Raw genomic sequence first — 25,867 nt, forward strand, 5'->3', positions numbered from 1 at the left:
TAAATTACAATAAATTAAAACTGCCATGATACAAAACATTACATCGAAACGTTTCTCCTTAGTTTACGAAGCAGTATAGCATTAATCACATTTCTCTACAACTAAAAGAATCTATTGTTTACATGCCGTAGCGGCCACACTAAACAGTAAAAAAACAAGCTAGATTGCACTTTACCGGCACGCAGTTGTATGCCACTATCGACAAAGCGGGTGTTTGGGGGCGGTAGCCCGCGATACTAAGGAAATATATAGGTGTTGGAAATATATCTGTCTTTGATTTATTATAATCCATAGTTGCGTTTATTAGTGTAAATATGTTTCTTTGTACTTTGTTTTGTTCATTTTTTAAGTTCTGTTTTTCTGCAAAAATTTCATATCACTATGATGCTTGCAATATTGAGTCTTTTATGTTTACATTCTACTAACACCTGTACACATTATAACACACTATCTTTTATTTCATTCCAACATTATGTTCATAGTATTTCAGTGGCGAATATGTTTTCTTTTCCTATTGAAACTAATGTATTACTCGTTCAATTATGAAAACCTAGTCATTACAATACTTATTGACAATGAAACAGACAATCTCACCTCTTCTCGTTCTTCATTTGTATTTGTTAATACATTACAATATATTATCTTAATATCACTCACTACTTTCATTAAAATACATGGTCGCATCAACGCCGTATATCTTTTTAAAGATATTTATTGTTATTGTTATCCTTATCCTTATCACAGCCATAATCTTCATCGTCATCAGAAGCAGTTATTCAGAAACCAGAATGATTATTCCTGAAATGTTCATATCAAAGTGAAGGGATATTGTTCATCTTTCTTTATTAAAATATTGGTAATCTAGTGACGGGAAAATTGCTGTTGTCAATTACGACGTTGATGATGATGATGATGATGATAATGATGGAAACATTATGATATGATGATTGTGAATTTAGTTATTGTGATAATCATTAATATGATAGGGACTTTGATGATGATGATGATGATGATGATGATGATGATGATGATGATGATGATGATGATGATGATGATGATGATGATGATGATAATGGTAATGATGATGATGATGAAGATGAAGATGATGATGATGATGATGATGATGATGATGATGATGATGATGATGATGATGATGATGATGATGATGATGATGATGATGATGATGATGATGATGATGATGATGATGATGATGCTGATGATGATGATGACGACGAGAATGATAATCATGACTGAACTGTCAAAATGAGGATGTAATAGGCATATGTGTGTTTAACGTAAACGCACTGTGGTGTTGACTAAAAAACTAACGCACTCCGGGTTTGAAGACCAAAGTTGTGTTTACAACAAAGTAAAGTGCCTCTGTTTATACGCAAGAGAATAACTTTAGTACATTCAGCGCCTGTATTTCAATATATGCGATAGATAGAGAAACTTCGAGTTGTTGATCGAAAACATAAACTTGAAGTTACGTAGACACAAAAAGACGTATAATTATTCTGATTGACAGTGTTTTCAATTGCAAATCTGTTGTAGTAACATAGATATTTACGTACTGCACATGACAGTGATTACAATTGCAAATCTGTTGTAGTAACATAGATATTTACGTATTGCATATGGCAGTGATAACAATTGCAAATCTGTTGTGGTAACATATATATTTTCGTATTGCATATGGCAGTGTTTTCAATTGCAAATCTGTTGTAGTAACATAGATATTTACGTATTGCATATGTCAGTGTTTTCAATTGCAAATCTGTTGTAGTAACATAGATATTAACGTATTGCATCCGAACTTTAATCTAAATTTCAACTTACATGAACTTGCTTGGTACAAAATGGGGTATAATTCTACTAAAATGCTATTTATCTTGGTCAGTAATTACTTATAAAGTCCAGGAACACATTTGAAGGTTTATTTGAAATGGAACACTTACACCACACAAATAAACACCGAAAATGAAGACATCTGATGTTATCGCATTGGAACGGTCAATGCAAAAACACATGGAGGCCTTTGTTTACAGGAGTGTCGGCCAACACGCTGAGCATCACATGTCACCCATACACATAGCATCAATGAAATCAAAACATTTCCATATTGCGTGATTGTCATGGGTAATAGGGAAAATAAAATAATAAGATACTAGTACATCGCTTTAACAAGACTTTCAGTCTAGTAAATGTTTGTCAAAATGGTAAGCATGCGATACAAACACATTCATTTTCCATTTTGTTTTCGATAATTAACCAATCTTTAGATTTAAAATGGTGAAAACATGAGGAAGTGTACGGTCGTTTAATTTCCGGTTCAAGTGCTAATATGTGAGATTATGTCACATTTATTTTGCTAAATGAGCTTGGGGCATTGTTCTCTTCCATACGGTCAACATGTTAAATGGTAGTCTCCACTCATACTGGTGCGGGAAGTAACATGTTCACAAGCGTGTCGTTGTGTTCGGCAGCTTTTTGGAACTCCTCGAACGTTATCTTGCCGTCTCTGTTTTCGTCTGCTTCTTCGAAGAGACGATCAGCAAACTCGTCTGGTGTCTCTTCACCGAGAAACAATTCGACTGTTACCACGTCTGCAACGGCCTTAAAAGTCAAGCGGAAGGCGGTATTAATACCATAATTAATAAATATAGTTCTCAATTCTATACAAAAATAAATTAAATTTGTCAAATTCTGTTTGAATATGTTCGCATTTTGATTTTTTACAGAAAAAAGTTCGATACGTGCATTAAAGCCCCAAATCGTTGTTAATGGTTCCAATATTATATTAAATCGAAAATCGAAAGCTTATTTTTGAATAACTGCTTCTCGAATTTTCAAAATCCTTTAATACTTTTTAATCTTGATTCCAACTGTTTATGTTCAACATATCAACGAAGTCGACGAAACGACCCTATCTATTGATTAACAAAAATTCTCGATGCTAGATCTACCGAAAACGGAAGTTGAAATGCAGCATTCTCAAGAATATGGCAACATATGCATTTTTTAAATACAGTCTTCGGAATGTAGAGTTTTAATGTAAAATAGTTTAAGCATTGTGATACTTTTAAAGCACACTTTTACATTTATATCATACTTAACAGAGAGCGTGCCGTTGTGTATGTTAATTTGTAAAATTAGCGATGTCTCGGTATGTGTTTACTTTAAAGTTATACATGTGTCATACTGTGCATGGTGAGGTTCTATGTATATGTTTGCATATATTTGTGCACTTACCTACATGTCGAGTCACATCTCATATGATGCAATAACTTACGATAGTTTTTTTATATAGATTTCGTTCTAAGATATTAACGTTATTTCAATGATTAAATAGTACTGTTAATCTTCATTGATATTATCATTTTAAAGCATTCACGATTATTTTTACAGCAGAATAAAAAAAATTACCACGAATCATGTGGACACCTGATATGTGCTAGTAACAAAATCATTAAAAAGAAAGATCAAAGGAAACACATAAGTATGTGTTCATTTATAATTAAATTAGCAAGTTAATGTAGAAAGTATATGTGTAAATTTCGTGCTATCTATTGTAAAATCTAATGGCGATAAATTACAGCTGCATATTTTATAGATGGAAGTGCTTAGTGTAAGTTTTTCTTATATACAATTCAGGAACATTTTAGTTTTGTCTCTCTACAAGTGTAAGGTCCAATAGTATGGTAATTTATTTTATATACACATACATTTTGCAAACACACAATGCTTCGAGATCAACGTATTAATTAAATTTGTAATTTCGTGTAACAAACAATATTTGAATTTAATTAGCATTTTATTTAAAAAAATCATATTTTTCATTTTTTTTCATCGAATTACAAATGTGTGCTTTATTAAATGTTCACTGGGCATATAGTAATACAACGTCGCTGTCGTTCTCAAACCTCGTAGCTCCAAAATTTTCAAAATATTTTTATCGTCTTTTCCGAATATATGAAGTCTGGCGCGTGTTTTGTGCTATATCTCGTAGCTCTACGCCAATCAGAGCCCTTGAAAAAGCCACGTGACGAAATGTTGTAGAATGATTGTTGGCTTTTTTCCTGGCGAAAAGTCGTAGCGACGCCATTTCACATATAGGTACGTCGTTTCGTTTTGACAAATTTACAAAAACGTTTTTATATATTTTTTTATTTGCAACTACGAGGTTTCCTATCAGGACGAATTGTCGTACCTCATAAAAATGACAAAACTGTGGTGACAAAATATCGTAGCTACCATGTCTGACTGTCAGTATGACTTATCAGTATGACTTACGCGTCTACGGCTTATACCGTATTTTGCAGCTTCATTTGTTTGGTATTTTTTACAGAATTTCAATTTATACAACATCGTTATAAAAAAATGAGAAGGTTTTTTCTCTCTCCTGAAAAGTTGGCATTTTGTAGCTACGAGGTTTGAGAACGACAGCGACGACAATTAGTGTATGGTTCGTCATTATGGCAGATAAAAATATACACATATACATGTATATGTACCAAACTATGGACAAAGCACTCGTTAAAGTTAATAAATGCCGGTAATATATATTGTACAACAGGAGACGATAACTTTATACACACGATTACCAACGGGGGTATTTGGTTTTAAACTCGTAATATTTCTTATTCACAGCGAACACATAATCACGTTGTTTTTTTGTCGTAATGAAGGCAGTTCGACCGGCCGTGTATCTGTTTAAAGATATTAATGACACGAAGACTACAAGCACAATACTATTTTACATAATCTATATTTTATATTGTGTTGCGGCATCCATGAGCCGAAAGGCATAATTACAATAAATTAACATAATTTAAGAAAAATGTATCAACTTCACAGGTGCAGAAAATGCCATTATTTAAGCCGTTACAGAATTAAAAAAATTACAGAAACATAAAAATTTCGTTACCCGTACGATGAGACGCATTTCATGGCGATCTATAGTGTTACTCCTGTCCTTGTCATAAACGTCAAAGGCCCATTTCATCTTCTTTATTCTCATCTCTTGGTCCGCTTCCACAAGACATGCTTCCGTGACGCTCAGTCCGGTAACGAATTCCTCGAACTCCAAAAAGCCATTATGGTTGGTATCGAACGCATGGAAGATGTTTCTGGCAAGAGCAGAAATTTCGCTCTTTCCATGAAAAGCTTCAATGTAGACTTTAACAAAATCGTCTTCACTTAGCTTGCCTTTCCCCCCTGATTGCCGCTGGAAATCCTTGAATATTTGAATGGCGTCGTCGATTTCCAAGTTCGTACATTTTGAAATGATTTCGTTTAAGTATTTTCCCTTTGGTCGCGTACTGGCATTACCCATATTTAAAACCTTAAACAAAAATAATCAATATACAAAGTGTGTATTTCAATAACACAAGCGTTCAGCGTCCGAACATCTAACACTGCAGTCCTCTTTTGACGGATAGACTGATATCGCAAACACAATCCTCTTTAGCCATTCAGTTGTAAAAACCCACTGCTATTTAACTGTATTCCTCTGTCAAGTTTCAAGGATATGATGTAATAACTCTTTTACCTCCTGATCCTAAAATATCGGCGTTTCCTCTGTTAAGATTCTACATAATAGGCATGTTCACAATAGGCCTCACCCGCCCATTCAGACACATCAAAGCGAGGCAAAGTTTATATTTCGGTTTCCAGACCTGTATTTGTTTCGAAAAATAAAACGTCCAGTATCTAGTTAAATAAATATCACAAACTATTCGAAACTGTTAGAATTAGGAATGCCTTTACATAAATAATTTAGTGAACCGTTTCACTATATGCAAGCCTGCCTTCAGACGTTACAGGCAATGTTCGTGCTAATGTTTGAACCATAATATTAACCCATTTATGCCTAGTGGACTCTCACATCCTTCTAAATTGGATCAATTTATTTCCAAAATTAGGGATGTCTAGTTTATTTATTTCCATATTGAGAATATTTCTTACAGCAATTCCTTTAAGCAAACAGCGCAGACCCTGATGAGACGCCGCATGATGCGGCGTCTCATCAGGGTCTACGCCGTTTGCCAATGCCTTTTTTCTAGACGCTAGGCATTAATGGGTTTAAGTTGTAATTTTCTGTACGTTCTACTCGATAAGCTCCGCAGTATTTTTTTGTGAAGAACATTTATATATTGTCAATATACAACACTGATATATGTTTTGTTATATGTCATCATTCTATATTCTTGATTTTTCTTAAAATCTGATATCGCGAATTCCAAAAGTATATGCATCGCATGAATAATAACCGACAAGGACAATCAATATTATATTAATGTAACTAAACAGTATTAATTGTGCTTACAGGTGATTGAGCTTCGATTGTATTCAATGAATGTTACCGTAAGCAAAAATATACAAACTTTGTCCTTAGTCAGTTCAAATACTTCATCATGTGATTTAACCGCAAGTGCAATCGTACAATCAAGGGGTATCAATTACAAATATCCCCTACAGGTTCTGGTATTTGTCATTTATTTAAGTATAGGTGTTTTTTAAAATATAAAACATGCTTGAAAAAAAGGAAGATATCGATTAGAGTAAAGGTTGGTATCCGCTTTCGTATTCTTACGACTAAAAACTAATTGTTCTGGTATTTGTCATTTATTTAAGTATAGGTGTTCATTAAAATATAAAACATGCTTGAAAAAAAGGAAGATATCGATTAGAGTAAAGGTTGGTATCCGCTTTCGTATTCTTACGACTAAAAACTAATTGTGTTTTACAGATAACCACATTAAAAGAAACCAAAACCTTAATTATGTCTTGTTGAACTCTTTGCATTATTCAATTGAAGAGGACTAATCATAATGAGATTAGAACTAATATCGTATACAAATAAATATCACATTTTACAAATAAAGAGGATACGTTCTTTTTTTAGAATACAAATGTTACGTTCCTAAAAAAGACTCGTGTGCGTTATAAAAGCAAATTGGATCTTTAACAATTAACAAATATGTAAGTTTAAAACAATGTATATATGTAGCAACATTAAAATGCATGATAAATGGTGCGATTTATACATGCACTTTGTTAGATTTATTTGTGTGGGAAGCTGAAGCGAATGATGAGACATTCTGAATGTTAACAGGATGTGTGCCCTAAGTTAGAAATTAAGTATTATTTTGCCGTTCTGGTTAATCCCAGTACCCAATGCCTGAAAAACATCCACTTAGCACATATTGAATTGTTTTTATACAATGTATATCTTAGCAAAGAGTGACATGATCGAAAAGATGTCTTCAACATCGTGTTATATCATGATGCATTTTTTTGCTTCTAGTTTGAAAAACTATTTTCCGCGCTCTTTAGTTCTTTACAACATAATTAGTAGCACATACGTACACGTTGTAATACATTTATTATTTGAAAACATGGGAATATCACAAATTGTAAATCAATGTTATTGCGGGAAATGCCAGTTTATTCGAATAGAACTTCATTCACATATTCGAATCACTTGTTCACGCATACTAAATTTCAGTTTGGAGTCGATTTAATCATGACATTTTAGTATTGCAGCATTCATGAATGTAATGTTTGCAAAACCGGAGCATAAGTAACAAATTACTCAAAGCAAATGTTTCAGTTAGTCTGAATATAACAAACATTTAACAAGACATTAGTAACATAATGCATTATTAAAATAAAACGTATTTTTGTGATGCTAATTGGTTTGCATTAATAGCACGCATGATGTTCCCCAATATCTAGACGGATGATAAAACGTTATTTCAATACAATGTATCCTTTGTAAAGCTTTCCAATGACGATACCCACGATTGTGGAAGCTTCTTTTAAATGTAATCGGATATTTTTTTTATAGACGGTTGACAGTTTGCCATTTATTTAATGCTTAAGGTAAGTATGTAATACGGATTTTGAAAGAGTACATATGTCGTTGAAACCTTTCATAAAGTAAACGCATATATTGTAATATTTGATATAATGTTTTATTGTGCCTAAAATCTTTGAGGTTAATTTGAGAACGTGAATAAGAGATGTGTATCTTGACTTTTTGTTGAAGTGCCAATTATAAAATAAACAACTTAAAAAAAAAAACAATTAAACGATGTCCGCATGATGGTATTAGACAGTTCCGATGTAAGAGCTAACAATTTAAGACCTTTCTGGCATGTTTTCGTGTAAACTTCAAACGATATTCACCTTGTTGATTCAGATAACGAGATAGATTAGACATAACTCTTTAACCACAACTGTTAAAATGATTATCGATACACTTGTTCATAGAACAAATGGAATATCAAGTATCATTAAAGGGTTGATTGTCGAAATAGGAAGACTAATAAAACTGCCAATGTTTTCAAGGTCGGCAAACAAGGAAAATGTCTGTCACCGTGAAGCATATTTGTATGCATAAACATAGTCGGTGTTTCCCCGATATGATGATAATCGACGATAATTAACAGGTCTTAAACACAGGTAAACAGGAAATACATTGATCGTCATTTAATTCGCAAAATACCTGTGCAAGGTTAAAGGGACTTGTTCACAGTTTTAAAAAGAATGTATACACTATATTCAAACAAACAAAATAACACAACTGACAAACATTTTTATAAATATATGACTATGTTCGTTTATTGATAATCCTCAATCAAAATCGTAAAAAATGCTTAGCATTTCACCGCTTTTCGTCTACAATTTACCATAAACGTGTATTGCTGATATATGAGGTTTTACCTACATCATCACTTGTGTTATACCACGTTTGGTTATGGTAACGAGTTAGCTTTTGTTTCTAGAGTTCCCGCTTTTTGTTGCGCACGCGAAAGCCATGACGTGGACACGCGAAAGCTATTATACGCCAAGCGATGTTAATTACGTGCTTACCCGATAGCTATTACATGAGCTCGCGATTGCTGATCAATCAGGATAAGTATCAGAACAGCAATTATCAAACATTCCAATTTTATCTTACAGAAGAGACTCGTACCCGTTATAAAAGCGAATTGCATTATTAAAATAATTATAATATGAAAGTTTAAACAGATATATACATGTAGATACATTAATGTGCATGATAAATGGTGCGTTTTATATATGCACTCGGCTAGATGTATTTGCGTGGGAAGCTGAAGTGAATGATGGGACATTCTGAACGTCAACAACCTGTGTGCCCTTAGTTAGAAATTAAGTATTATTTTGCCGCTCTGGTTAATCCCACGACCCAATGCCTTTAAAACATCCACTAAGAACAATTTAAATTCGTATAATACAATGTATATCCAAGCAAAGAGTGATATGATCTCAAAGATATTTTCAACATCGTGTTAATTCATCTTCTAATTTGACAAACTATTTTCCGCGGTCTTTAATTCTTTACAGCATAGTTACTAGCACACCGAACACGTTTTAATACATTAATTACAGTCGAAACCCGATGGCTCGAACTCGGTTGACTCGAATTTTCGGTTGGCTCGAACTCTCCTCGAAGCACAGATTTTTTATTGCTATATATTCATATAAATTTATGTCGGATGGCTCAATTTTGCGAGGGTCGAATTATAGGATGGCTCGAACTGTTTTCACAAAACTGTAGTAAAGCATCGGAACCAGGTAAAGGGATGTAAGCATCATAAATATATTTAAACTGTACATAAAGAGTTGTCTTCCTTCCTGAGATCTAAAGGTCATAGGATTAAATTTTATCAGCGAGGATTTAGTATTTGTTTGTTTTGTTATATGCTGTATTAGGTTGTTTGGCCCTTTTTTACAAATAAACTATTATCTTTTCTGTATATATAGCATGTGAGCCAGTCATGATTTGAACAATTGTTGTTGAGGACCGCATTACATGCCCATTACTAAATCTTTATAATTTGTGATTTCCGAGTACTAATTACAAACTTTTAGAGCTATATATAAGTTTATATAAGGCGATGTCCTATTTTCGCCGAATGCATAATTTGAGAAGAAGTTTGGAGAGCAACATTATACAATTTTACATGCCAAATATATTACATGTAGCGGCTCTAGTGTTTTTCCCAGGATGGCAAAGGGGCATGGCGCATTACTTTCAAAAAGGGCATTTTAACGCGCAGTTTATGCAAATAAAGGGCAAAACGTTCCGTGAATACCTGGTTTAGGGAGAAACATTTAATCGCATCAGAGGCAGTTGTGGAGACAATATAAACACGCACATTAAATGGTAATTGATGCATTAAACTTAATTTAATTAATATAAATATATTTACCTTGCAATGACCATTTAAGTTCCATGCTGTTTCAGTTAACTATACAACACGACAAACATAATAAAACAATATATGCATATGAATCTGATTATACACAGATTGACTAACATACAAATGAAACCATGTTTGTCTTTTCCCATTTTCCAACGATAATCTTGTCAGATGTATTTACTTTGCGAGTACACTGAACACTAACAATTTACAAACACTCGTTTCCGTAACATGCATCCACTGATAAGATTACTAATTTATAAATCGTAATGCATGTGAAGTAGCTTATAAAATAAAGACTTGCGCAGTAAGCATTTTGCTACAAACTTCGAACAAAAGTTTTAACTTAACTATAGACATATGCTTTAATTTTAAAACACATACATCTTGTAGCTACGGCCAAAAAGTTATAAAATATACTTAATTTCAATATGAAGATAATTTGAAAGTAAGCTTAAAGTTAAGGTCCACTAACTTTGAAAAATATGAAGAAATCGTTTAAAACATCTTTCCGACCAAAGTCTAAAATCAATTAAATTGGAATTATACTGTCGATTTGGTGATAAAAAACCACAGTCTTTCCATTCATGCAATAGCGTCAATGACCTTACTAAAATGACATAAATCAATAAAGTACACTACGTACCAAATGTACCGTAAATTATACTGGTACTTGGTACATTCGAGCATATTTTTTATTGTGTATGTATCATTGACACTCGTAATGAGGTTGAGCGGAATTAACATACGTTTCCTATTTAAAAGAAATGTTATTTCATCATTCGTTTAATTATCCTCAGTAGACAGGGATTAAAAAGTGTTGCAACTTTCAAGAAAATAACGTTTGAGAAACTGAAACATGAGCATTCGCCCTCTATAAGTCGCTTATTTTTTCTCAACGTCCCCTTGAGTCATAAAAAGAAAAGAAAAATGGAACATGTTATTTTTTTATCATTTAAATGAATTACATGTTTTGTGATGCTGAAGTTGTGTAGATACAGAAACCCACACTGTATTGTCTCCAATTTCTAAATTTATTGTATCACGTTATCTTATTACAGTTTATGACTTGTCAGGCATTGAAATAGCGAAATTCAACATTAAGGCAATTTCAATAAAATGCTATTTGACATATCTTTACAAGCAGTTGACACCTTGTTATTAAATGCTTCAAGCTGGTAACTTATATGACTGATCAGACGACCCGTTTCCATTATATCAGCAAGATTTTTGTACTTAGCTGTCAAAAATTAAACACACATATTGACCTTCGTGGCATTTATTTGCATAACGCATTTCCGATTATTTTGCGAACGTGAATAAGAAAGGTGTGTCAGGTCTTTTCGTGGAAACAAATGTAATGAATATTTTTCGAAATTTTGTTTTAAATGAAAACGGAAACGATTGATATAAATGGATTTTATAAACATAATTCACTGTATGGGTATTTTAATTTGTATTTAAATTTAAACCGTATATGATCAAACCGAAACTTAAAGGGGCCTATTCACAGATTTTGGCATTTTTTAACTTATTCATTAAATGCTTTATATCGATAAATGTAAACATTGGATCGTAAAAGCTCCAGTAAAAAATCAAGAACAAAATTAAAAAAAGGAAAAGAACATTGCCCGGACCAGGTTTCGAACCAGTGACCCCTGGAGTCCTGCCAGAGTCCTGAAGTAAAAACGCTTTAGCCTACTGAGTTATTCCGCCGAGTACACATGCTGAACGTATTTTATACCTTATATAAGCAATCTTCGTAGTTTCACAAAATTTAACGACAAAAACAGAACTCTCCAAATTATTCAATCGTTTCGCGTTGCAACGCTTTATAATTTTTAGGTTTTAAAATCGTCAAAAGATGCATATAATGGCTCTATTAGACCATGGTAAATGTTCAGTATTACTGTTTCCTCACAAATATCATAACTAAAACGAAAATTTGCGAATCTGAAACAACTTTTTTCAATTTTGTCAATTTACCAAAGCGTGAAAAGATCCCTTTAAAGAAATAAAGGGGGAATTATTGTATAGTTAAAACATTATATCTCACCTCCTACAAAAATGACCTTAGAGCGGTCACGTGCCCATGGACTATTTTCCATTCACCCCGAGTAATTTGCATACTGCTCGAGTAGTCGGTTGAGATATAATTGTTACACCATTAGTAACTGACGGTGTATGGGATATAAACTCTCAGTAATTTAATACCATACTCGAGCTTCGCTCTTGTAATGTATGAACTTACTGAGGGTATATATCCCATACACTGTCAGTTACTAACGGTGTACCTAATAATACCACATATACGAGTAATTACTAGCATATCTTGCCTTTCTATGGAGTCGCTGTGTCTCTGTCATACACGTTGAACACTCATCGCAGTGCTTACATCTGCGTCAGTCACAATACACTCGTAGACTTTGACTACCCATCGCAGTCATCTCAGTCCCCCCCTCCGGTTCTTCACTGCTGATACTTGCATCAGCGATACTCAGTCAAACAAAAACTGTTCGAAGTCATCATCACCGATTCTTTCCGTATGAAACGCTTGGAATATGTTCTCAGCAAGAATCGTTTTGTCAGTTTTACTATGGACTTCTTACTTTAAAACTTCAACAACGTCGTATTTGCAAATCTTTCCTGTTATGGCATGGTGCTCTTTGAAAGTCTGTATGAATAGAAAACATTTTAACCATAGCCAGGTTAGGAATTTCGGGGAATGGAACTGTTAGGCACCTTTCCTTTCAAAATAACAACAATAACGAGGAAAAATCAACGGCATTAGACAAACAGATAAGGAATGTTCTCGGGAAGAAACAAAAGCAATCTCTGACCTTATCAATACTTCCTTGTTTGGTTTTCACCATTGTTTAATGTATTAATGTATTATGAATTTATATATCAATGTTTTAATGTATTGATGTATTGATGAATTAATGTATTAATGTATTAATATATTAATGTATTAATGTATTAATGTATTGATGTATTAATGTATAAATGTATTAATGTATTAATGTATTAATGTAGTAATGTAGTTATGTAGTAATGTAGTAATGCATTAATGTATTAATGTATTCGTATATTCGTGTATTCGTGTATTAATGTGTTAATGTATTAATGTATTAATGTATGCATGTGTGCATGTAATCATGTATGGATGTATTTATGTATTCATGTATTTATGTATGCATGTATGGATGTATTCATGGATTCATGTATTCATGTATTTATCTATTTATCTTTCTATCTATCGATATATCAATCTATTTATCTATTTATCTATTTATCTATTTATCTATTTATCTATTTATCTATTTATCCATTTCTCTATTTATCTTCTTATCTACTTATCGATTTATTTATTAACAATTATAAGAGATAGCAGCAGAATATAATAAACAAATGGGTATTATAAAAAGATAAAATGATAAGGTAATGTACATTTAATATGTATGTATTTACATAATATTATTTTAAATTAACGAATATAACGCCCACTTGTTTTTGCATTCATCACAATATTCTGTTACTTCTGCACATTTTATTTTATCATTGATATACATGCCAGTAATTTGGACTTTTTTCAGTCGTTCAAATATACGTATCTGCTTTAAGCTTTTATTTAACCGTGGTTTATTTGTATGTGCATGACTGATCCTTGTTCAGATAGCAATTGGGTTTTCGTACATATAAATAGAGTATTACCATAAATAACATAATCGGTTCCAATGATAAATGCAACAAAATTCTTTTAATAAGCAACATTTTGGTTATAAAAAATATAAAGCGATCGACATCCGCATTGATAATATAAATAAATTTTGTATCAGTCATCAGATATAAAGACCACGGAGATGTATTTGAAGTTGAATATATGTTGTAGTTATATAGATATGTAAATTTTATGCTGAACATTTTTAAACTGGAACAAGAATGACAATGCCAAGAACACAATTTTCATTTTTTTATCAATTTAGTTGAATTTGATAAACTTTGAAAGCAAGGGTTGTATATAAGTTATATTTGTACCTTCCCTTCATTGACGCTTGCGAACCAGTAATGTCCCTAGCATTGGATTGACCATTCATTTTTTTTATGGGGTTAGCATTTCTATATGAGATACAAATGTTTCACACTAAACCCTTATTCGCGCAAAGATAGGAGTTTCAATTGAAGTGAGTAGAGATTATCTAGTTTTACATGTTGAGTTTGATTTAAATGTTAAGAAGTCTTTAATTCTTATTATTCGTTTGTCTTAATCTAAGAAAACATTCAGCGGAAACAAAAACTTTATATCATGGATGAATGACTGCAAAACAGTGAGATACAAAACGTCAAGGTAACGTGGTCAAACCTTGAGAAAATCATCAAAAGATTTTACCGTACAAAATTTGTGATTAAAAGTTTCTTATACGTGGAAAAAACAATACCGTTTTGAAATAATATTATATTTCAAACGCATGAATCGTTTTGAAGACGAAGTAGATTACGCTATAAAAGGTTTAAAACAGTTTTAATATAATCATTTTATTGATTAGCGCGCATACTTAACTTTTAAGTAACAATAACATAAATTAGTATCGTACAATGCTGAGGTCGTCCTCTCACTAAATGATTTAGTCCTTGACGTTAAGTCGGTCAATGCGCTGTTTACGTAAGATAAACACAGGCAATACCTCTTCAATATTCATGCTGAGACATGTGTTTTTAAATTAATACATTAAAGCGATTGCATTTTTTTATTACATGTAGACAGTCAATGTTCGTTGTACACATACAATAGTGTTAACGAATTCGGACTTACGCAACACTATTGAGGTCAGATAAATTTAGTTACGCGTGACTTAGGTGAACATTTAGATGCCATCGAGGCGATTCATTTAATTGAAATGTTAAGATATATAAACGATTGTTTGTATTAAAACATGTTAACAGTGTACTAAAATTATAACTGTTAAACCGCAAGTGCATGATTTAACAATTATTCATGAATGAACGTAAAGAATGTATTGCATAACATTGCACAGATTGTATTTAAAAGCAATAGCTCAAACGAACCCCTCACCAGTTTAGAGTTTAATTTGTATACGTTTTAGCTACTTTTGCAAAAAATAATGATGTCTTGTTTAACCTCACTTGTGTCAACGCAACATATATGTACATATCCCATCACTGTAGGGAAGCACTTTTCTTTCAACCAGATTTTGGAATTGAACACGTGTACTGTGGTCGGTGTTTGTTGTAAGTTGTATGAGCGGGTCGCAGTGGTAAATAATCCATCTTTTCAACATCACCATTTTTGTTGTTATCCTTATCCTAATCACAGCCATCATCTTCATCGTCATCAGGAGCAATAATTCAGATACCAGACATGATTATTCTTGATATTTTCATATAAAATGAAGGGATCTTGGTCGATTATTAAATATTGATTATCTAGTGATGAGAAAATTGCTGTTGTGAATGACGATAATGAGTATGATGGAGACATTATTATATGATGATGGTGAATTTAGTGATAATGATAATCATAAAGATGATATAGACTTTGATGATGATGATAATTATGTCGAATTATGACAGAGACGATTATAATGATGACGACGACTATGATAATCATGACTGAACTGACAAAATGAGGATTGCTAGACACACCCAACGTACGTTTTGTTTCAATATACTACTTAAACGCACTTTGGCATTGACCAAACAGCTAACGCACTTCGAGTTTGAAGACCGAAGTTGTGTTTACACCAAAGTACAGTGTCTCTGTTTATACGCAAGTGAACAACTTCAGTACATTCAACGCTTTTATTTTAATATATGCGATATATAGAGAAACTTCAAGTTGTTGCACGCAAACGTAAACTTGAAGTTACGTAGACACAAAAAAGGCGAATAATTTCTATGATTGGCAGTTCAACGTAATGAGCCAAAAGACATGTGCAGTGTTTTCAATTGCAAATCTGGTGTAGTAGCAGAGATATTTTTACGTATTGCATATGGCAGTTATTACAATTGCAAATTTGTTGTAGTAGCAGAGATAATAACGTATTGCATATGGCAGTGTTTTTAATTGAAAATCGTTTGTAGTAACAGAGATATTTACGTATTGCATATGTCAGTGTTTTCAATTGCAAATCTGTTGTAGTAACAGAGATGTTTACGTATTGCATCCGAACTAATATAAATTTCATCTTACATGAACCTGCTTAGTACAAAATGGGGTATAATTTCACTAAAATGCTGTTAATTATCTTGGTCAGTAATTATTTATAAAGTCCAGGAACACATTTGAAGTTTTATTTGAAATGGAACACTTACACCACACAAATAAACACCGAAAATGAACACATCTGATGTTATCGCATTGGAACGGTCAATGCAAAAACACATGGAGGTCTTTTTTACAGGATTGTCGGCTAACAAGCCTGAACATCACATGTCACCCATACATATCTATGAAATCAAAACATTTCCATATTGCGTGATTGTCATGGATAATAGGGAAAAGAAAATAATAAAATACTAGTACATCGCTCTGACAAGGTTTTCAGTCTAAGAAATCTGAGTTTTGTCAAAATGGTTAGCATGCGATACAAACACATTCATTTTCCATTTTGTTTTCGTTAATAAATTGATCTTTAGATTTATAATGGTGAAAACATGAGGAAACGTACGTTCGTTTATTCCCGGTCCAAATGCTAATATGTGAGATTATGTCACATTTATTTTGCTAAAATATTCTTAGCATTGCTCTCTCCAAACGGTCAAAGTTTCAAATGGTAGTCTCAACTCATACTGGTGCGGGAAGTAACATGTTCACTAGCGTGTCGTTGTGTTCGGCAGCTTTTTGGAACTCTTCGAAAGTTATCTTGCCGTCCTTGTTTTCGTCTGCTTCTTCGAAGAGACGATCGGCAAACTCGTCTGGTGTCTCTTCACCGAGAAACAATTCAACTGTTACCACGTCTGCAACGGCCTTAAAAGTCAAGCGGAAGGCGGTATTAATACCATATTGCACTACAGATATTGATAGACACAGAAAATAATTATAGTTGCCAAACACCTCATTGGCGTTACCAGAACATATTTTCAACCTAGTCATTTCAGCTCAATTAAATTTAAAGCCGACGGCCTTTTTGAAACGGTCTCGAGTTCATTTCTTGGATAGAACCCGCATATGATGTCCTTTGGTTCAGATCGAAGAAACACTCCCAGAGTGGGGATTGAAATCGTGACCTACGGTATCTAGGCGGACACCATATCCACTACGTTACGGTGATTATATATCCACTAAGTCACGACGACGGAACTAGTTCTCAAACTCATACCGGTATGTATTTCAAAAGGGTCATTAAAATAATAAACTTACAAAACGTTTATGTTTAGAATAATATAAAATAATCATAACATCAAGAAAAAATTGATAGATAAATTTTGCTTTTCGCGAGGATTCAAATCCGATTCCTTAATAAGCAAATCTCACGCGATACCGCTGTGCCATTTAGAATGTTAACGTCGTATAAAATAAATTAGCACCTGCATCGTTCTTTCCTGTTACTACTAGTCATTCGTTCCAAATTATATTATAAGTGTTACAAACGCAAATATATGTTCTTGTTTTTCTATTTTAATCGCCGATTATTTAATGAAGCTTTATTTGGAATAAAACTTAGTCCAGGTTATTCAGCCTGCATGAATGTTACGTTTTATTTCACTTAAGAATGTATGTTTTTTTTGTTTTTTTTGGGAGGGGAAGTTAATTAATAATTTAAACAATTTGTGAACATGATCATTTGATATAAGTCTTTTACCTGGCAGCATGGTAAATAAAGTTTTCAATTTAATACAAAAAAAATATTTGTTCAATTATGTTTGAATATGTTTGCATCATGATTGTTTACAGGAAATAAGGTTCGATACGTGGTTATTTAACATCTGGAAATACCGCATCAAAGCCCCGAAGCGTTGTTAATTGTTCCAAGAAGAATTTAAAACTGAACGCTTATTTTTAAATAACTGCTTGTCGAATTTTCAAAATCCTTTAATACTTTGTAATCATGATACCAACAGTTTATGTTCAACATATAATCGAAGTCGACGAAACGATCCTACCTGTTGTTTAACAAAAATGTTCGATGCTAGATCTACCGAAAACGGAAGTTGAAATGTAGCATTCTCAAGAATATGGCAACATTTACCTGTCAAAATTCGTGTTGCCATGTGAGCTAGCAAATCAGATGTTTGGTCGTGTTGTAACTAGCCATTTTTCACAAAACGAAACATATGCATTTTTAGTTTTTCGCGTAGCGAACAGCTAATGTTGTTACTGAAAATTTCAAGTCAGTTCGGCTTATCTACGGAAAGCCTACTACCCGCCACACCTGCCGTATCCGCGCGAGAAAGAGTTGTATAATTTATGCAAGAAGTTTGAGTACTCCAATTATATCGATTCACAAATGGAAACATTATTTGAATATCGTGTTAAATGGAATATTTTTGAACGGAGCTTATATAGAAAAGAATCAATAAACAATGTTTGTATACGTGTCGCGGAAGAAATTATTTATGAATGATTAAAATAGTCCACTATCTGCTGCGTCTTAATGACGTAGTACAGGTCATTCATGATCTGAGGCTATTAATAGATTCCGGAAAACAACGCAATTGTATAAGGTTACGCTTGTTTATATTCTCAATTAATAAAACGTTGAACATAAGTTCAACAATAACTTCAGAGATACGACAGACAACAACAAAAATGCTTCATAATCGCTTAAACCGAATATAAAAAAAAACAATTAATTATAACAAGAATTATCTGTTTCGTAATCTCGTTCATGCTTCTAAAGCGGGGTTAAATTTGCTATTTCTGAGAAACGTTCTTTTGTTCTCAACAAATAGCGGCGATCTTTTGTATTTACGGGTGCTAACAACGCAATAGTAGAAGGTTAAGCTTGTTTATATTCACAGTTCTCAATTTATAAAACGTTGAACATGAGTTCACCAATTACTACAGGTATACTATAGACAACCTCAAAAATGCTTTAAAATCGATAAAACCGAATATTTAAAAACAACTAAATATAACAAGAAATATCTTTTAAAAAGGTAGTCGGCGTAAATGCTGAATTTGAAATAAAGTTTGCAATTTACGTTTCTAAATAAATAAACTGAAAAAAAAGTTTAACTATTGTTTGGTTTTGTTTTTCACTTGTAAGTCGCATATTCACCGCATGAAATGTGTGTCATCATTGTCAAACCACAAATTAGTGTAAGTAGATAAAAATTATACTACGGGAGTGCACATCATATGTGTCCTCACATGCCTTATTATGAGTATATTTCTTCACTTTCGAAATATATCGTATCTTAATATTTGATTTAAACGCAGTTTTCTTTCGACACATTTAAATCCCACTTTCATAGCCGCGTCATGCGAAAATGGGTCTTATGCGTTTCGGCCAGCGTATCTTAAACCTTACACGTGCATTTGCACAGTCTGGTCAGAGGCGATGCTGTTCGCTATAAAATCACTCAATGTGTCATGGTCTCATTATGTATCACCTGACCAGACTGAGAGATGCGCAGGCTGAATAGGCTATATATATGATGGGCGCATATGGAAACAGACCCATTTTCGCATGACGAGGGTCATTAAAAATCTCATTGCGAATTGTAAATAGCACATTTTCGAACAATGCTTTTCGATACAAAATTGAATTCATAATAGCAAACTTGTAAATAAGGACAGCCTATCAAGGCGTTCAGGAACGATTTCCAGACGTGCTGACCGAGTACGGCAAACATTGTGGTTGGATAATTAAACGATTTTTCTCTTATCGTGACACTATACTTTTCAGGTAATGTTTGTTTTCTCATCTTGAAAACAAAACTGTGTTTAGCGATAGTCAATTATATATTCCCCGGACGATTTAGTGAACGAGTACTGACCCTGAAATTCTGCGAGATGGGTTTTAATGCGTAATTGTAACTGGGCCACAATTTGTGTCGTTTGAACATACAGAGAGTAGACCGGAATTCCTTACACTGAACAGTGCTACATCATTTGCGCTGAGCACAGCCACTGTGATGTAGTCAAAATTCAGAGGTTTTATCTCGAATCAGCATATGAAATATTTGAAAATATTCACGCGTGTCTGCTGGCGTTATGTAAAAGTCATTTAAGGTGAAAAGCTGGGTAAAACAGCTATGCCGAAAACGCGCATTAGTGCTCTATACCTATGTTTAGGTCAGAGTTATTGACACCGTGTGAACTGCTAGTGTAACAAGTATATGCATAAACAACAAAGTACGGATCAACAGGGCTGTCTTTATGACTACCTAATTCGCGAGTAAAAAGTATTGCTCGCAGATTTATGTTTTATTTATTTTCATCAATTATCTAATTGTATATTTTGAATTTGTATATGGTGTCAAAAATCAAAAGTTTTGTAAAGGGAATTTTTATCATGAAATTATATTCTTAGTAAGATATTTATTCGATATTCCAACAATATTCATTTAATATGATGGTGATTGCAAATTGTCTTTATATTCAGTTCTCATTTCCATTTTCATCATACTTTCTATGCTTTCAGAACTTCCAAAACGAGCCATGTTTTTGTTATTTTATCTCTATAAAATGAATAGGATGGTACAAAGTGCACACAAATCTCGACCCGTGCGTTATGACACACTCTTTATAAATTTGAATGGCGTGTGTTCATTTCAAACTTGTGATTAATTTTGAAAAATGAGTTGCGTCTTAAATTAAGCAATAGCGAACAACTTCAGTGCCTTCAGGCTTTGATTAAATACAGTCTTCGGAATGTAGAGTTTTAATGTAAAATAGTTAAAGCACAATTTTACATTTATATCATCCTTTACAGTGAGCGTGCCGTTGTGTATGTTAATTTGTAAAAAAGCGATGTCTCGGTATGCGTTTACTTTAAAGATATACATGTGTCATACTGTGCATGGTGAGGTTCTATGCATATGTTTGCATATATTTGTGCATTTACCTACATGTCGATTCACAGCTCATATGATGCAGTAACTTACGATAGGTTTTATAGATTTCGTTCTAAGATATTAACGTTATTTGAATGATTAAATAGTACTGTTAATCTTCAGTGATATTATCTTATCATTTTAAAGCATTCACGATTATTATTTACAACAAAATTAAAAAAAAATAGCCACGAATCATGAGGACACCTGATATGTGCTAGTAACACAATCATTAAAAAGAAATATCGAAAGAAAGTAAACACATAGGTATGTGTTCATTTATAATTAAATTAGCAAGTTCATGTGGAAAGTATATGTGTAAATTTCGTGCTATCTATTGTAAAATCTAATGGCGATAAATTACAGCTGCATATTTTGTAAATGGAAGTGTTTAGTGTATAGTAAGTTTTTTTATAATCAATTCAGATTTTTTTTTAGTTTTGTCTCTCTTGAAGTGTAAGGTCCAATAGTATGGTACTTTATTTTATATACACATACATGTTGCAAACACACAATGCTTCGAGATCTACGTATAAATTAAATTTGTAATTTCGTGTAATAAACAATGTTTGAATTTAATTTGCATTTTATTAAAAAAAAATCATATTATTCATTTTTTTTCATTGAATGACAAATGTGTGCTTAATTAAATGATCACTGGGCATATAGTAATACAATTAGTATATGGTTCGTCATTGTGGCAGATAAAAATATACACATATTCTTGTATATGTACCAAACTATGGACAAAGCACTCGTTAGAGTTAGTAAATACAGGTAATATATTTTGTACAACAGGAGACGGTACCTTTATACACGCGATTACCAACGGGGGTATTTGGTAAAACTCGTAATATTTCTTACTAACAGCGAACACATAATCACGTTTTTTGTTTTGTTTTTGTCGTTATGAAGGCAGTTCGACCGGCCGTGTATTGATTTTAAGATAATAATTACACAAAGACTACAAGCAAAGCAATTTTTTTTACATAATCTATATTTTTTATTATGTTGCGGAATCCATGAGCCGCAATGCATAATAAGAATAAATTAACATACTTTTAGCATAATGAATCACTTTCACATGTGTCACAAATGTTATTATTTAAGCCGTTTTGAAGTGTTAACAAAAATAACAGAAACAAAAAATGTCGTTACCCGTACGATAAGACGCATCTCATGGCGGTCTATAGTGTTACTCCTGTCTTTATCGTAAACGTCAAAGGCCCATTTCATTTTCTTTATCCTCATCTCTTGGTCCGCTTCCACAAGACATGCTTCCGTGACGCTCAGCCCGACAACGAATTCCTCGAACTCCACGAAGCCATTATGGTCTGTATCGAAAGCATGGAAGATGTGTCTGGCAAGAGCGGAAATTTCGCTCTTTCCATGAAAAGCTTCAATGTAGACTTTAACAAAATCGTCTTCACTTAGCTTGCCTTTGCCCCCTGATTGCCGCTGGAAATCCTTGAAGATTTGAATTGCGTCGTCAATTTCCAAGTTCGTACATTTTGAAATGATTTCGTTTAAGTATTTTCCCTTTGGTCGCGTACTTGCGTTACCCATATTTAGAACCTTAAAAATATATATTCAATATACAAAGTGTGTTTTTAATAACACAAATAGCCTTATGCTAAAGAAGCGTTAAGCGTCCGGACATCTAACGCTGCAGTCCTCTTTAAACGGATAGACTGATATCGCAAACACAATCCTCTGAAGCCATTCAGTTGTATTTACCCCCTGCTATTTAATTGTATTCCTCTGTCAAGTTTAACCGATGTGATGTAATAACTATTTTACTTCCTTTTCCTACAATGTCGGCGTTTCCTCTGTTAAGATTCTACATAATATGCGAGTTCACACTAGGACTCACCCGCCTATTTAGACACATCAACGCTTAGGCAAAGTGAATCTTTCGGTTTTCAGAACTGTACTTGTTTCGAAAAAGAATACGCCCAGTATCTAGTTAAATAAATAACACAAACTATTCGAAACTGTTCGAATTAGGAATGCCATTACATTAATAATTTAGTGAACCGTTTCACTATATGCAAGCCTGTCTTCAGACGTAACAGCCAATGTTCGTGCTCATATTGAAACATAATATTGAAGTTTTCATTTTACGTTCTACTCGACAAGCTCCGTAGATTTTTTTGTAAAGAACAGTTATATATTGTCATTATTCAACACTGATATATGTTTTGTAATGTGTTATCATTATATATATTCTTGATTTTTCTTAAATCTGATATCGCGAATTCAAAAATTGTTTGCATCACACGAACAATAACCGACAATGACAATCAATATTATATGAACTGCATGTACTAAACAGTATTAATTGTGCTCACAGGTGATTGAGCTTCGACTATGACTGTATTTAATGAATGCTACCGGGAAGCAAACATATACAAACTTTGTCCTTAGTCAGTTCAAATACTTCATCATTTAACCTCATGTGCAATAGTAAGGACTAAAAACCAGTAATGTTTCACAGATAACCACATTAAAAGACGGGCCAACCAAAACCTTAATTATATCTTGTTGATCTCGTTGTATTATTCAATTGAAGAGGACTGATTGTAATGAGATTAGAACTAATATCGTATTCAAATAAACATCAAATTTTACAAATACAGAGGATACATGTATTTTATTTTATTTTTTATGAGATACAAATGTTATGTTCCAAAAAAGACTCGTACCCGTTATAAAAGCAAATAAGATTATTAAAATTAACAAAATATGAAAGTTTAAACAGATGTATACATGTACAAACATTACAATGCGTGATAAATGGTGCGTTTTATGCATGTAGTCGGCTAGATCTATTTGTGTGGGAGCTGAAGCGAATGATGAGACATTCTAAACGTTAACAGCCTGTGTGCCCGCAGTTTGAAATTAAGTATTATTTTTCCGTTCTGTTTAATCCCACGACCCAATGCCTGAAAAACATCCACTGAGAATAAGTTTAATTTGTATAATACAATGTATATCTAAGTATAGAGGGACCAGATCTAAGAGTTCTTCAACATCGTGTTATACTAGTATCATGGTCATCTTCTAATTTGACAAAACTATTTTCCGCGCTCTTTAATTCTTTACAAAGCACATCCGAACACGTTTTAATACATGAATTATTTGGAAAACATGGCAACAGAACATATTGTAACTCAGTGTTGTTACGGGAAATGCCAGTTTATTCGAATAGAACGTTATTTACATCTTCGCATCATTTATGCACGCATACTAAATTTTAATTTGGAGACCATTTAATAGTGACGTTTTAGTATTTCAGCATTCATGAATGTTATGTTTGCGAAACCGGAGCTTAAGTTAAAACTTCCTCAAAGGTAATTTATCAGCAAGCCTGAATATGTCAAACATTAAAAATGACATTAGTGGCATATGCATTATTCAAACGAAATATATTTTTGTAATGCTTAGTCGTGTGCCATTAATAGCACGCATGATGTTCCCCTATATCTAGACGGATGATAAAACGTTAGTTTATTACAATGTATCCTTTGTAAAGCTTTCCAATGATGATTCCCACGATTATGGAAGCTTCTATTAAATGAAATCGGCTATTTCTTTATAGAGGGTTGACAGTTTTTTGAATAATATAGAGAGTTCTGTTTTTGTCGTAATAATATTTTGTGATACTACGTGAATTACTGATATAAAGTATACATCACATCACTGATCGTATAAGCACGGATGGCCGAGTGGTCTAAGCGATAATGTTTTACTCCAGGTGTCAGTGGTTCGAGCCCAGTTGAGCGTTACTTTTTTTTTTTTTTTTTATTATTTTTTTAATGGAGCTTTTTAGATCCAATGTTTATATTTATCAATAAAAAGCATTTAATGACAAACTTCAATACATCCCAAAATATGTGACAGGCCCCTTTAATGCTTTAGGTAAGTATGTAATACGATTTTTAACAGAGAACATATCTCGTTAACACCTATCATAAAGTAAACGCATATGTTGTAATATTTGATATAATGTTTTCATGTGCGTAAAATCTTCGACGTAAATTTGAGAACGGGAATAAGAGAGTGGAATATGGACCTTTTGTTGAAGTGCCAATTAAAAAACTAAATGTGCGAACACCTTTTTAGTAACAACAAACTTAATAAGATATTCACTTTGTTAATTCAGATAACCAGATAGAAAAGACATAACTATTTAAGCATAAGTTTTTAAGTGATATACCTGTTCATAGAAAAAAATGGAATGTCAAGTATCATTGAAGGGTTGATTGTCGAAAGAGGAAGTGAAGAGATAAATAAAAAATTCGATTATGATCCGATCTTTATAAAACTATCAATGTTTTCAAGGATGGCAAACAAGGAAAAGATCTTTCACGTTTGTATGAATAAAACATGGTCGGTGTTTACCCAATATGGTGATAATTGAAGATAATAAACAGGGCTTAAACACAGGTAAACAGGTAATACATTGATCGTCATTTAATTCGCAAAATACCTGTGCAAGGTTAAAGGGACTTGTTCACAGTTTTAAAAAGAATGTATACACTATATACAAAAAAACAAAATAACACAACTGACATACATTTTATAAATATATGACTATGTTCGTTTAT

General features: G+C 32.9%; 3 protein-coding genes across 5 annotated transcripts in view; all 3 read right to left on the reverse strand.

Annotated features, from left to right (window-relative positions):
• The window catches only part of LOC127863027 (leucine-rich repeat-containing protein 40-like), an 81,177-nt gene that overhangs the window by 47,856 nt on the left and 7,454 nt on the right, over positions 1 to 25,867 (reverse strand). The gene's annotated exons all lie outside the window — the stretch shown is intronic.
• The window catches only part of LOC127863038 (hippocalcin-like protein 1), a 113,546-nt gene that overhangs the window by 16,986 nt on the left and 70,693 nt on the right, over positions 1 to 25,867 (reverse strand). The window lies entirely within an intron of this gene.
• Positions 1,924 to 23,313, reverse strand: LOC127863037 (neurocalcin-delta B-like). 3 transcript variants are annotated; one of them, XM_052402454.1, is made up of 2 exons: positions 22,416 to 23,313; positions 1,924 to 2,616 (listed from the first exon to the last, which is right to left on the reverse strand). In XM_052402454.1, exons 1-2 carry the CDS (start codon positions 22,821 to 22,823, stop codon positions 2,434 to 2,436), a joined length of 591 nt encoding a protein of 196 aa, XP_052258414.1. In that variant the 5' UTR covers positions 22,824 to 23,313; the 3' UTR covers positions 1,924 to 2,433. The 3 variants fall into 3 exon arrangements, with proteins under 3 accessions (XP_052258414.1, XP_052258412.1, XP_052258413.1); XM_052402452.1 differs by lacking the exon at positions 22,416 to 23,313 and adding an exon at positions 4,928 to 5,652; XM_052402453.1 differs by lacking the exon at positions 1,924 to 2,616 and adding an exon at positions 16,532 to 17,223 and having other exon boundaries at positions 22,416 to 23,300.

Source organism: Dreissena polymorpha, chromosome 16 (assembly GCF_020536995.1).
Source record: "Dreissena polymorpha isolate Duluth1 chromosome 16, UMN_Dpol_1.0, whole genome shotgun sequence".
Classification (NCBI taxonomy): domain Eukaryota; kingdom Metazoa; phylum Mollusca; class Bivalvia; order Myida; family Dreissenidae; genus Dreissena; species Dreissena polymorpha.